General features: G+C 41.3%; 1 protein-coding gene across 6 annotated transcripts in view; it reads left to right on the top strand.

Moving 5' to 3' along the window:
* The window catches only part of REPS2 (RALBP1 associated Eps domain containing 2), a 182,901-nt gene that overhangs the window by 106,508 nt on the left and 62,025 nt on the right, over positions 1-14,368 (top strand). For 2 of the 6 annotated variants that reach the window (XM_081081882.1, XM_081081883.1), the window contains exons 10-13: positions 153-222; positions 1,822-1,875; positions 7,687-7,732; positions 11,626-11,762. In XM_081081882.1, coding sequence (XP_080938008.1) covers positions 153-222; positions 1,822-1,875; positions 7,687-7,732; positions 11,626-11,762 — 307 coding nt within the window. The remainder of the gene's footprint in view (positions 1-152; positions 223-1,821; positions 1,876-7,686; positions 7,733-11,625; positions 11,763-14,368) is intronic. The other 4 variants (XM_081081884.1, XM_081081885.1, XM_081081886.1 and 1 more) reach the window with 2 other exon arrangements.

Consider the following 14,368-nt stretch of genomic DNA (forward strand, 5'->3'; position numbering starts at 1 on the left):
CACTAGGAACCTATAAAATAATATTAAATGTTAGGGTTCACTGAAGACAGAAATATTGGCAAGATATATTGCTTTTAAAACATTTTCATCATATGTGCACATCATTTAAGTTCTATTCAATCTGTATAATTAATTTTCTTTCCTTTTCCAAGAAGTTATCTATTAAAGACGTGGCTGACTTTCCCGTTTCTACTGAAGATATGACTGGTGATGACAAACAAGGTATGAAAAGAATGAGTTTTTTTCCATTAGGGACATTCTGCCTATATTTTGTTTATCCACTTCTCTTGGAATGGTTGGCTTCTAGAGCACATGAGGGCAGTTATCAGTACATGAACACATTTGGATGGATTAAGTAGTTTAAATTGTTGTCCCAAAACTATAGTTCATAAAGTGGTAACAAGAGCTTGAGTGTCCAAAGCCCTCCATAGCTCATTGGCTCCTTACTCACTGCTGACCCTCAGGCTATCCTGACTCCTTACATTGGAATCTGGTCATACTAATTAGGAAATGACTGGAAGCTGAAATAATTGAGAGCTTAGCATCTTATTTTGGCAGATGTGATCCCAGAGCATCAATACAAATGCACATTTGTACAAAGCTCTAGTCCATGAGGAAATTATCTTCCGGAGAGAGTTTCTGTCCCTGGGCTTTACCTGTGACTGTGGGGCTATGATAAAGATTTGTCTACCTTTGTGGGTGGATGAGAAGCAGTACAACACAGTGATCCATGTTATAGCTATTACCAAGTACAGAGATAAGTTGGCCTGGGAATATTGAGAAGAACAGGAGGAATCCCCCCTCAACTCCATACTTCTGTATAATGCTTTATAATCTACTACATCTTTTCTCATACACTATCTACCCAGAACTCACAAAACCAAATGGAGGGTGGTATGTTCATCGCCTAAAATTTAGAAATGAGTAAACTGAAGTTCAGACTCAGTATGAATCATTTGCTTAGTAAGAAAAAGAGAGAAAGGCCCTGGCCGGTTTGGCTCGGTTGGTTGGGCAGCATCCTATACACTGAAAGGTTGCTGGTTAGACCTGGTCTGGGCACATGCCCGGGTTGTGGACTTGATCTCCAGTAGGGGTCATGCACCAGGCAGCCCATTAATGTTTCCCTCTCTTTCTCTCTCTAAAAGTCAATAAACTATTTAAATAAAAGAAAAAGAGAGGGGATAACAACCAAGATTTTCTCTCAGGCCAGTGCTCCTTCTAAAAATCATTGAAGCAATCTCAGGTTTTATTGTTGAGACCTGCCATTGATGAAACTTGGTATGGGAGTTAAATATGAAAAATATTTTCCCTTAGGAAACAATAGTTACATGCTTGGGAGAGGCAGACAGAACTGGACATTGTAGACAATAGATGGCAGGATGTACTCTGACCAGTCTCTTTATTAATTAGGGGGTCTTATCCTCGAGTTCATATTGGAATAATCAACTGAGCTCTAAAAAAACTGAAGCCTGGGTTTCACTTCAAGAGAGATTCTGATATCATTGGTCTGGATGTCAGGAATGGAAGGGGAAATGTCTAATATCTCCTGGTAATACTCCTCATAGCCACTAGAGGCGCTGTCTCTTGAAAGTTGAAAATACTGCTTTGTTCTCTTGGGAGAACTTACTTTCATACTTTAAGAGTTCTTTATTGTTTTACTAAGTGCTATAGCAGTTATAGAAGTTTGTAACACCATTTTCATAAGTGATGACTAGGGATTCTTTGTTTTAATGTAATTTTCCAGAGAAATGAAGTGTTATAGTTTTCTCTCCCCGCCCCCCTTCTTTCTTTCTCTGTTCTTTAAAAACAAAACGTCACTAGCTCTGAAAAGTACTATGGATGAAGCCTTACCAAAGGACACATCTGAGGATCCAGGTAGGAGAAAACCATTTTAACATATGTATGTAATTATTTCTAATTAAAAAATCTCCATTAGTTCTAGTGAGTAGAACATTGGTATAAGTGTGATAGTATGTATAATTCTCTTGAAATATTTGTTTTGTGTTTTATTACAAGGAAATTTTTTTACCCCTTTCCCCTTTTCAGGTATTTCTTCTTAAGTTCTGAATTTAGGTTTTACTGAAAGGATCACTCAGTTTGAATTTAGTCTCATTGTTACTAAGTGTAGAATTGAGAAAGCTTGGAGTTGAGAGGATTTCAACAAGCCATTGAAATTTCTGTGTAGAATGAGTTGATGGAGTAGATTAATTGGAGGTCTGCAGTTGAAATCTTCCATTTCGAAAGTAAAAATCTCAAGTATTTTTATTACACTTTACCATCAGGAAGGCAAACAAATGTTCTTGCATATGGAGTGGATTCCAAAGAGAAAAATAAGAGTTGTGTTTGCCCAGGTTCCTGGAGAGTTGGAACTGTATCTGTGGACCATGGAGATTGCCGGGCCTGTGTCCTCAGCTCTCTCAATGGACCCATCATTGAACCAAGATGAACCTAGTTACAAACAAACTAGCTAGGGAAGGTGTTAGTATTTGGAGCTCTGATTATGAGGATATGGAAGAAATTGCTGCTTTCTTTTTTAATCTCTCAATATTTAATAAGTAAATCATGTTTGTTTTGGTTAGCTAGCTATCATCCCAGGCTTATTTGTTTAAAGTTGGAACAAAGGGGTCAATATAACATTGAGGCTTATGTTATAGTGCATTATTTCCCCAACACCAAGTTCATTGAAGATTTAAGAGAGAGGAATAGAGGGAGAGGGGGAGGAAGAAGGAAAAGGAGGGAGGGAGGGAGAATGTGGAAGGGGGGAGGAAAAAAGGGAAGAGAGAGAGAGAGAGAGAGAGAGAGAGAGAGAGAGAGAGAGAAATGCATGAGAGAGCATATGAATGACTATGATTGATTTCAAATGTGAGGCCTAAGGATCTGTATTTTTAGGCAGCCCCAAGGTGATTCTGATGTGTAACCTATTTTGGTAACAGCTATCTCTAGAAGGCCATCAATACTAATAAAAGGGTAATATGCTAATTAGACCGGGAGACCTTCTGGGAGACTGGACGTGCTTCCGGACAAAGCCATGGTGGTGGGCCAAGGCAGAAATGGTTAGGGACAAGCAGGCCGGCAGGGGGTGCAGTTGGGGGCGAGCATGCTGGCGGGGGGGAGTGGCAGTTGGGGACAAGCAGGTCAGTGGGGGGGGGGATAGTGGGGGCGATCAGGCTGGCCGGGTGGGGGCAGTTAGGGGTGATCAGGCCAGCAGACAGAGTGGTTAGGGGCGATCAGGCAGGCAAGCAGGTAAGTGGTTACGAGCCAGAGGTCCTGGATTGCGAGAGGGATATCCGACATCCCCCGAGGAGTCCCAGATTGGAGAGGGTGCAGGCTGGGCTGAGGGACACGCTCCCTCACACGAATTTTGTGCACTGGGCCACTCGTGTTAAGTAATAGAAAATGAAGATGAGCCATGATTCCAAAAGTGGTAGGAATTCTCAAGCCTAGTTTTGGCTTTTGAAATTGATTTGGATTCCTTTATCATGAGGGAAATGCTCTATTTGTGTAGGAGAAATGCCTGAGGCAGGTTCTTTGTAACCCTAATTTGTGGAGCTAAAGTGGATACATCCCAATTTTTGTAAACTTCATATTATGAAATTAGTAAAAACTATTTAATGTAGCGAGTTAAATTGCCGCTTCTCCAACAGCCTTTGAGGCTAATAACTCTTTCTGTTTTTTTCCCCATGAGCATCATGTGTTCTCTGGGGTGAGCTTTAGATATCATTGTTAACATTCCTTCATTGAATAGGATGTGGTGTCACTAGATAAAACCTCTCAGGGAGTGCCACATTGTGTGAAGTACATCCAAAGTTGTTTCACATTCTGCCTGGGAGCATGCCACGTGATTCCTGATTAGTTTTCCCACTGCTTCCCCCTTCTGGAATCTATATGAGGGAATTGGATTCCCAGCAGGAGACATTGGAGTTTCAAGGTGGTGGTTTCTAATTCTGGCTGTCTGTGCCACGTGGACAGTTCACCTCAGTCGAGTTGTTGCCTTTTTTTTTTTGAGAATTACAGTTCAGGTTTGCATTCTTATCCCATACCTCTTTCCTGGAAATATGACATGTCTGGAGTATTCTAGGAAGTTGTCATTCTTCTTCCCTTTCCTAACTAAATGAGAAGCAATGACCCACTCGTTGGCGTCTGCCTGGGTTTCAACACAACATGCCATCACCATTTTTACAGATATTCACATGCTCCAAATGCTGAGCTTGACTTTCAGGGGCTCAGAGACTGATGGAAGACTTAAGTGGAATAGTGAACTCCTGTGGAGAAAAACCTGTGGAGACTTACCAAGACATGCCTGGGATATGTTTTTGCAGGTGGGAGGAAAAGCATCTTTAGGCCCTGCTCTTCCACAGTGGGTGGTGATAATAATCTATATGTATAAAAGGCTAAGTGTCTGTCCGACCGGTAGCTATGATGTGCACTGACCACCAGGGGGCAGAAGCTCAATGCAGGAGCTGCCATGACATGCACTGGCCATTTAAAAATAAACGGCACCACGGACCTGGCACTGACAAACCAACACTTGGCTTCCCCAAGTGAGACACAGGCCCCGCCCCAGAACAACACCCCACCAAATCACAGCCAATGCTGTCAAGACCCCATGGTGCAAAATGCAGCCCACAGCCGAGCCCGTGGCTGTGGGCACTGGGTAATGATGTCACATAGCAACGCCCAGCTTCCTCTCCTTAGCAACTTCTCCTTGGAGTTTCTTCAGCCCAGAAACACGACTTGTTTTATAGCCAGGTGCATTTTACACTTTAACCAAATGTTTGTGAAGCGTTTTCATGTGCCTCATCTCATTTGATTCTCACAAAAGTCCTGGAGTAGGTAGATAGGAGACTCGATGGAATCCTATTTTCTTTTCATTAGCTGGAAAATGGAGATTTAGAAAGTTTAGAAACTTGACCTGACTGAAATGAAGTAAGAAATGGTGGACCTTGAAATGACTTCAAGTTTTCTCACTGCGCAGCATATAGTCAAACACTGCTGTAGTTAAATATCTTACCCTTTGTACTCCCTGGGTGATTTTTAATAATAACCTGCTTCATGTTGATATGTACTGCTGTTTTGCTGACAATTACTTGAAAGAGAAGTTGGGGTGCTTCACTGGGCTGGAAAAAGTTTAGCTAAATCAGAAAGCGGGTCTAATTAAGCAAGTTTATTCTATATATATGAAAGGCTAAGTTGGCTTGCACATGTCCAATACATATAAAGCTCTTGCTGGCACCAATTGCATGCTTATGTTTTTATCTGTCACTGTCGATTGTGAATTTGGGTGACACTTCTATTATAGAGAAAGAGTGAATAGTGATATTAAAATATCTCTTCTAATTAATTTCCTTTCAATGTGCATGAATCTGTGTACCAGGACACTAGTAATAGTAATGGTGATGAAGATGACAATGTGGTGGATTACAGATGGGGTGCGACTTTATTATCAGGGAATGGGAGTGTCCCTTGTACATATTTTTTTTCATATAACCTAACCCTTTTAATTGTGGAAAGCCTATATATCAGTGGAGTCTAATAGATTTCTTAGCTAACATTATATTTCAGCTAATTCAACAGAGCACACTGTACAATGGTGGTCTTTTTCTTGATGTCTCTAGGTAATGCTGAGTGGATTAAGCCTGTTCATCCTCAAACTGGTGTAGTTTTCTGAATGCTGTTAGTGATTCTAGCAGCTTCCCCGATGGCCAACTATTACCCCATGGTCCTATGGGATAGATCAGTTCTCTGTTTCCATTACCTACTCCCACTTGCCTTTCCTTTACTGTCCTAGAAGGAACTATATTTAAAAATGAGATTTCTAAACTTAAAAAATTTGGAAAACTGTACAACAGTAATATTTTGCAATTCTAAAATACATATAGTTGTTAAAGTACCTTTGATGCCTTGTCTCTTCCCGTGAGGAATGGCTACATTTTTATTTTCCTCATCCTGTAAGCGAGGGAACTGAGGCTCAGAGAGCTAACAACTAGTGAGTGCCATGGCCAGGAGGAGCACCCAGGCCTCATGACATCTGAACTGGTCTCTAGTGCTCATTTGTGCCCCTCACCCCATCTGTCTATCTCTCACCAGCAGGGTTTACCCCGTTTCCACACCCATCCCTACCCCAGCAAAAAGACAAAGATAGTGTCAATTGACAAAAGAATTAACGGTCACCATCGTCTGGTTTGGTGAACAGTATTTTCACATGGCTGAGACTTTTACCTACATATTTGTGGAAAGCAGTGGGGCCTGAGGGAGAAGAGGGCCACAGAACCGGAGCCTGCTGTGGGCAGCCTGCTAGAGGGTGGCCCCCAGCTCTGTGGTGAGTCTGCTCACACTTTCCACCCACCCCAAGGCAGCCAGCTTGGCTGGAGGTCTCAGAGGCTTTCCTTAGGCTGTTTTCCTTTGATGCCTGGGGGGAATTAGTTTTTGTTGATAATGGGTAAGACAGGGCTCAGACTCTTCGACTGCCCAGGCTTTCCGGGGCTCTGGCAGTGTTTCAGTGGTTTGAGTTGAAAGATGCCTGTATTCTCACTACAACAAGCCAAAATGTGTAGGTTGGGAGAAATGTACCTCTTCTGCAGCTGACCCCATGGAATGGGGATGCATAATGCCAGTTTGCTTTGTGTCTTGTTAGCACTTTAGCTCCCCTTCCCGCTCTGCTTATCTAACCCAAGGATTTTAATGGTCCTTGTAAATTCAGGCTGCTTCATACACAAGGAGGGTTTTATCTTTGAGCAATGTGAAAGAGGAGGAGATGATGCAGTGAGACATTTTCTTTCTGGAAGGATTTGTGCAAACAATATATAAACTATATTTCCTTGTTCCTAGTTAGCAGCGCTTTTTCTGTGAATTTTTATGCCATTTTATGATGAAACATTTGCAGTGCTGGCAAAATGTCAACTTTAGTGTTTTCTAAAGTTGACATTCATAGAAGATTGAAAACATCAAAAGGATATTAATGTTTTTGTAAATGTTTCTGATTACTCTCAACAAGTTGGGATGGGGAAGTAGGCTTTATGGGTGTCAGTAGTGAGCAAGTTAGTTTATGATTGAAATTTGATAAGGAAGGGTTGTATGGTAGACAAAACATTTTAATGATATCATGCCATAATATTCTCTGTACAATTTGGTCATAGAGAAATAGGACACAAGAATATTTTCTTTTAGGAAAAGCAGCTTGGCGCAGTGCAACTTACTTGTTGGAACTTTGATTTCTTCTGGTCATGCTGCTCTGGTAGTGTATTTTAAGAAAACCTTAACATATATAGTCCAATAGATTTCTTCCTAGCCTGCAGGGGAGACTGATTCAAAATGTATTACTAGGCTGTCATGATAGACCAAGAAATTCTTAAGTCTGAACCCTTCATTATGTACATAGATAACCCCTTGAGAAGGTTGTCTTTTTAGACTGGAATTTCTTTGTTAATCAACTTTGATTAGAGAATGGCTTCTTAGTGTTCTGAGGAAAGGAAAATATGTTGTTTTTTCTTTCCTTTCAATTGTGCCTTTAACTTTAGAAATAAATTTCTGAAATCATGGAACTGTGGAAGACGTCAAGTTCTCCACGTGGACACCTGTACTTCACATTAACCTGTTGATGTGCTCTGTACTAGCCCAGGTGTTGTATATAAACCTGTTAACTGCAGAAATGAAACCCAAGCAAACAATAATCAATCTTTGTTTCAGCAACTCCTAAGGATTCCAACAGTCTCAAAGCAAGACCAAGATCCAGGTAGTGTTTGTTTAATTTCTACTTTAATGCCCTTTGTGCCTGTTTCAAATTAGAAATACAAACCCCCAACCCAAAGCCCAACCCACAATCTCCTTTTCCTTTTGATTCGAAAGTTAGACTATGGGTGAGTTCACTGTCATGAGGGGCCTGACTGGAGCATGCAGTGCTACTGGGAGACTCTTAGTTTCTGTGTTTGTTGTGCTGGAAGACAGTAGCTGCTATGCTCTGGTCACTTGATATGAAGTGGCCTGTGTGATATGCCCCAGTTGTTGCAGGATGATAACGAGTAGGGGGAAGTAGCCTTGTAAAGAAGAAAATAAAATTTAAAGGTAACTAACACTGAAATTTACAGTCATGATAAGGTGAACACCAAAAAGTAAGAAGTCTGGGGTCTAATCTAGAATAGGGAAAGGAAATGCTTACGGTGACTCCAATGAGGTGTAAACCTTCAGGTAAGCAGTACTTATGGTCTGTTTCATCCTGTATTAGAGCCTCTTCTCAGCTTCACTGTTTTTCAATCACTAGAGACTAGCAAAAGAGGGAGGGAGAGCCAGGGAGGCAGAGCTGTGGCTGACATGAGGCATCAGAAAGGAGGAGCAAGGACAAAACAGAAAGACTAAAAGAACCAATAGGACATCAAAGAGAGAAGATGGTATTGGGAGCACTCTTCACCAGTAGACTGCAGTGTGAGATAGGATACTACATGTGTCTTTTCCAAGGTTTCCTTTGGCTCTTAGTGACTTTTTTTTCTCATTTGGATACTAGACACATTCCTAAAAAAGTGAACTTAAATCTGATCATATTTTGAAATATTGATGTTTAAGGAAGTCTTGTTTTCGTATTTACCGTACCCCTTAGTGTCTTTTATGTCTGGATTTTCCAAATTGGAGTTTTGTTTCCTTGTATATAGAAGGAGCAAATATATATATCATCCTTTTTTAAAAAAGTATTTTTATTGATTTCCGAGGAGAAGGGAGAGGGAGAGAGAGATAGAAACATCAACGATGAGAGAGACTCATTGATTGGCTGCCCCTGCAGACCCTTATTGGAGATGGAGTCTGCAACCCGGGTGTGTGCCCTGACCAGGAATTGAACTGTAACCTGGTTCATAGGTCAATGCTCAACCTCTGAGCCACACTGGTGGACAAGATGAATGGATCTTTTGCATATTAGTCTGTAGGCTTTAGGATGTAGGACTAGTAACATTTATCTGCCTTTATAGTTGGAAAAACCTTTCAACTGCAGAAATCTGCTTATGTGTTCTATGTTAACTGTAAATTGAACCTCAAAGTTTTCACTTCTGACTTCCTCTCTCTCCCAAAGTGAGTGAAATTACAAAATCTCATAGTTACATATTTGATTATTAATCTCACTGGCTAAATTTTAATATATTATTCTTTTGGGGATTAGTCTGCTGGTCGAATTTGGATGTTTTTATTTCACTACTCCTATTTGGGTCTTTACTGAGACCAAAAGAATAAAATCATTTTTATCCTCCTTTTTTGAATAATAAAGCTTTGTAGAAATATAAGGGAAAGAGGGAAAAATCACCACTCGAATACTACTGTATTAATCATTTTTGATTCCCTGCACATTTATATTTTAATTGGTTTCAATCACAGTTTTACAGTATCACTTATTTGATATTCAGTTAACTTTCAATAACAAAATATAAATATACAGGTTATATATGGAAATAAAGTGGCATGAGATATGTGGTAAGGAGTAGTATGTTTAACTGTGTGTGTGTGTGTGTGTGTGTGTGCGCGCGGGCGTACGCCACACACATTTTTTTTTATTTCGTAAAGTATTACAAAGAGTATTACACATGTCTCCTTTTTCCCCCCTTGACATCCCCACGGCTTCCCCTACCCTCCAGTGTCTTGTGTCCATTAATTATTCTCATATGCATGCATATAAGTCCTTCGGTTGCTCTCCTACCCCCCCACATTTTTTCTTTATTTAGTGAATAATGTCACTAAAGCTATATTTGGCATTAGAAGTTCTTTTAATTTCCAGCTAGGGTCTCTAATTTCTTTTTTATTTTAAAAAATATTTTTATTGATTTTGCCGAAACCGGTTTGGCTCAGTGGATAGAGTGTCGGCCTGCGGACTGAAAGGTCCCAGGTTTGATTCCGGTCAAGGGCATGTACCTGGGTTGCGGGCACATCCCCAGTAGGAGATGTGCAGGAGGCAGCTGATCGATGTTTCTCTCTCATCGATGTTTCTATCTCTCTATCTCTCTCCCTTCCTCTCTGTAAAAAATCAATAAAAAAAATTAAAAAAAAATTAAAAATATTTTTATTGATTTCAGAGAGGAAGGGAGAGGGAGAGATAGAAACATCAATGATAAGAGAGAATCATTGATCGGCTGCCTCCTGCATGCCTCCTACCGGGGATTGAGCCCACAACCCGGGAACGTGCCCTTGACCAGAATCGAATCTGGGACCCTTTAATCAACAGGCTGACACTCTATCCACTGAGCCAAACCAGCCAGGGCTCTAATTTCCTTTTTAAATCAAGAGTTCCCATTTGAAAACTTTGTCATCCTTTCAGATAAATTCCATTTTTTTCTGGTTGAAAGTATTAGAGCATTCTTCCTGATACTTTCTGCATGCCTTTGACTTGCCTGTCTTGCCAGTTGTGTGATAGGGACCACCCCAGAGCACGTCACATGCCATTATGGTGGCTTTATTAAAGATCAAAACTTTGTATGGCAAACAAAACAGAAACCTTGAGGAACTCATTCAGGAAAACAAAAACTTGCTATGTGAAAACCAACTTTACCAAGAACTGAAGTTACCTAATAAAAATGGATAGATTCTAATTTCATAAGTGCCACTTTAATAGCTAAATAGCAAGAACAGTTTTCTAAGGTTAATTTGTCCCTAGGACATATCTTTGACTCAAAGGTTATTTTCTTTTTTTGACACAACGTCGGCTGAGAAGCTGAATAGAACAGACGTACATACCCATTCACTTCTTAGAAAATCATATTGGGAACTCATCCACAAGCCTATTCCTAAGCATTAGAATAATGTATTGAGTGGAATTAATTTAGAAAGTAAGTAGTCTTTAATAGTCTAGCTGCTATCACTAAAAGATTTCTTCCCTGGCTCATGGGCAGTATCAAAACATTTTTGAAATGGAATTTGGAAACAGATAGGGACTAGAGTTTAAATTGAACCTATGCAACTTTCTAGCTGTGTGACCTTTGGCAAATTATTTAGCTCATTTTTCTTTAAATGTCATTATTGACATGATCTCAGAAGTTGTCTAGGTAGTTACTGCCTTGTCACAAACTGAGGGAGGAAGTGAAGCGGAGGCTTTTGTTTTGAAAGTTTCCCCAAACCCGTATTTCTCATGGTAAGACAAACTAGACCCCTCAGCCTGATTGGTGTGTATTTTCCTTTCCTGAATTTCATTTGTGGCATTTTCCCTTGAACATTTGAGTCTTACTCTCAGCTTGTCTGCACCAATTTAGTATGTGCCTGTCATCACCTTTGCATGTAAACAGAAGAAAAGTTCTGCACTCAGTTAATAGCATGAAGCCCTTCTTCTAAAATAGGGAAGTACAAGCAGAAGGGTTTTCATGCTATTCTTATTAATAATTCCAGTAGAAACAGACTTTAATTTATAGAAAGTTTTCTTTTCAGTAAATTTAGGTTTAAGATATAATAGGAGCAAAGATTTAAAACGATTTTGATTCACGATTGGGGTTTGGGCATTGTGGCAGATAGGGCATCCAGGGGACAGTAGAATTCATGTTTGCTTTGGGAGCTTTTCAGTCCTTTGTAGTCACTTTGACTTTTGTGGGTATTTTCCATTTCAACCCAACTTCAGAGAGTAAAGCTTTGCTGCCTCCTTTCTGACTTTCCCTTATTTTGCTGCAGATCTTACTCTAGCACCTCCATAGAAGAGGCCATGAAAAGGGGCGAGGACCCTCCCACCCCGCCACCGCGGCCACAGAAAACCCATTCCAGAGCCTCCTCCTTGGATCTGAATAAAGTCTTCCAGCCCAGTGTGCCAGGTGAAGTTCCCCTCTGCACCCCAGCCCTTCCCTTTCCTGTTAGAGTCAGTGGATGGGTGTCTGCCACAGAGGCCTTTGTGAGCCCAGAAAATGAGCAGACCTGGCTGTTTCCCATCCCAGGAAAGTCTACACTTACTATGAGATTCTTGGGAGGGAAAGCAGTTCTAGGCAGATAGATATCACATGTGTCTGGAGCCTTGCCCACACTTGCTCTGGACCAAGAATTATGAAGTTCTGTACCAAGAGGATAAAAATGTTTCATTCAGACAGCCCACTGAGTGTGTGGCTGGGGTCTTGTTATCTGCATCCTGGTCATTTGTATACATGATTGTTATCTGTCATTTCCTCAGTTCTTCTGTGAAAGATCTGGGTGAGCAGTGCCTGGCCAGAATGCTTTGCATTTTATCCCTGTGGCGAAGATCCTGTGTCCTGTTGGGTTTAATGCTGAGGGGACTCTGCTTTCTAAGTCTGACTGATGGTTAGGTGGTAGGTGGTGGGGTCTAGGGTAAGGGCTCCTTCAGGTGGGATGCTCTTGTACTTCTGGGGCTGTGACTTTCTTGATCTAGCTGCTGTAGAGCTGGGCTGGAGTGTGGGTGGTGTCAGAGGGGCCTGACTGTTCCCCTGGCTCCCTGTGAAGTGGAAGATTAGGGAACCTATGGAACAGAAGATGAGAATCATGCCTTTGCTTTGCTGAAGGTACTAGGAGACAGCGCCATCCCAAGTGTTACTTTCGGAGCAGCAAGGGCCTTTCCACTGACTAATGTAGGCAAGCTATAAATACACTGATTTCCTGGACCTTTTTATACCTATGTGCATTTTAAATCAAGCCAACATCATATGCTAATGATTTTCAGATTATTATCTTTTCTACTAAAGCAAGAAAAGACTCCTTGGCTCACACATTAGCATGACCTCTGTGTCCCGGCAGAGCTCAGCATGCTTTATTTGTTCTAATAAAGTACTCTCTTCACAGTAAAGTTATAGAATGTTTTTTAATATACTAGAATCTGGAGCTCTCTCTGAAATTTGATTCTCTGCCATGAGTTCATCAGATAAAAATTTGCCTTGAATTTCCCCCCATACTTTGATCCAAATTCTGGCATAATTTCATAGTAACTAGTATCTGGGGTGGGAGTAGCCATGGATGATGATGCTATAAAAATTTTACATGACTGGTGGATTATGACCTAGAAGATTTTTCTGTGGATGCAAGAAGATTAAAACAATCTGGGCAGCTGTCTCAATATGTTTTCTTTGCAAGGAGAGAGGCTAGAAACACAAGCATCTCACAGGCTGTGTAACTCCACAAGGAGTGCCAGCTGTTTGGAGAATGGATGTGCTGTGGCTTTTATGACATTGCATCCTAGAGAGGAAGAGACAAAACTGGACTCAGAGACTTGCTCTGCTGCTTATTAACTATATGATTTTAATCTACTGGTTTAATCTTTTTGCACCTCGATTTCCTAATCTGTAAAATAGGGCCAATATCCAGAGAATTGGAGGGTTTGGGTGAGATAATCTCTATATCTATATCTCTATCTCTATCTCTATCTCTATCTCTATCTCTATACCTATACCTATACCTATACCTATACCTATACCTATACCTATACCTATACCTATACCTATACCTATATCTATATCTATATCTATATCTATATCTATATCTATGCCTAAGCGACCATTACGACCAGAACGACAGGTCAACCAGTCACTATGATGCACACTGACCACCGGGAGGTAGATACTCAATGCAGGAGCTGGCCCCTGGAGGTCAGTGTGCTACCACAGCCAACCTCCCTTTGTCCCTGCCCCCGGCCAGCTGCAGTTTCTCCCCCACAGCTTTCCCGATCGCCAGCCAGGCCTAGGGACCCCACCCATGCACAGATTCGTGCACTGGATCTCTAGTAAATATATAATCCAAATAGCAACATGTTTGGCCCATAGGTACTCATTCCTGGAGCAGACTGATGAGGGAAGGGAGTCTGAGGAGGATAAAGCCCTCTGACTTCCTTGACCGCCTCCCCAGCGTGACAGTTCTGTGATTTGTCCCCCAATTGCATGCTGTAGTACTCCATTAATATATTTTTTTCTTGACTTTCTTCCCTCCTGCCCTGTGTCACTTTCCCCACACCCAAATAAAATACCTGTTCCTAAGTCCCCATCTTAGGGGCTGCTTTTGGGAGAACCTGAATTAAGACAGCTCCTTTTTTTAAAAAAATATATTTTATTGATTTTTTACAGAGAGGAAGGGAGAGAGATAGTTAGAAACATCGATGAGAGAGAAACATCGATCAGCCGCCTCCTGCACATCTCCCACTGGGGATGTGCCCGCAACCAAGGTACATGCCCTTGACCGGAATCGAACCCGGGACCTTTCAGTCCGCAGGCTGACGCTCTGTCCACTGAGCCAAACCGGTTTTGGCGACAGCTTCTTTTTTAAAAAATATATTTTTATTGTTTTCAGAGAGGAAGGAAAAGGGAGAGAGAGATAGAAACATAAATGATAAGAGAGAATCATTGATAGGCTGCCTCCTGCATGCCTCACACTGGGGATCAAGCCCACAACCCGGGTATGTGCCCTCACTGGGAATTGAACCATGACC

Source organism: Myotis nattereri (genome assembly GCF_964212035.1).
Source record: "Myotis nattereri genome assembly, chromosome: X".
NCBI classification, from domain to species: domain Eukaryota; kingdom Metazoa; phylum Chordata; class Mammalia; order Chiroptera; family Vespertilionidae; genus Myotis; species Myotis nattereri.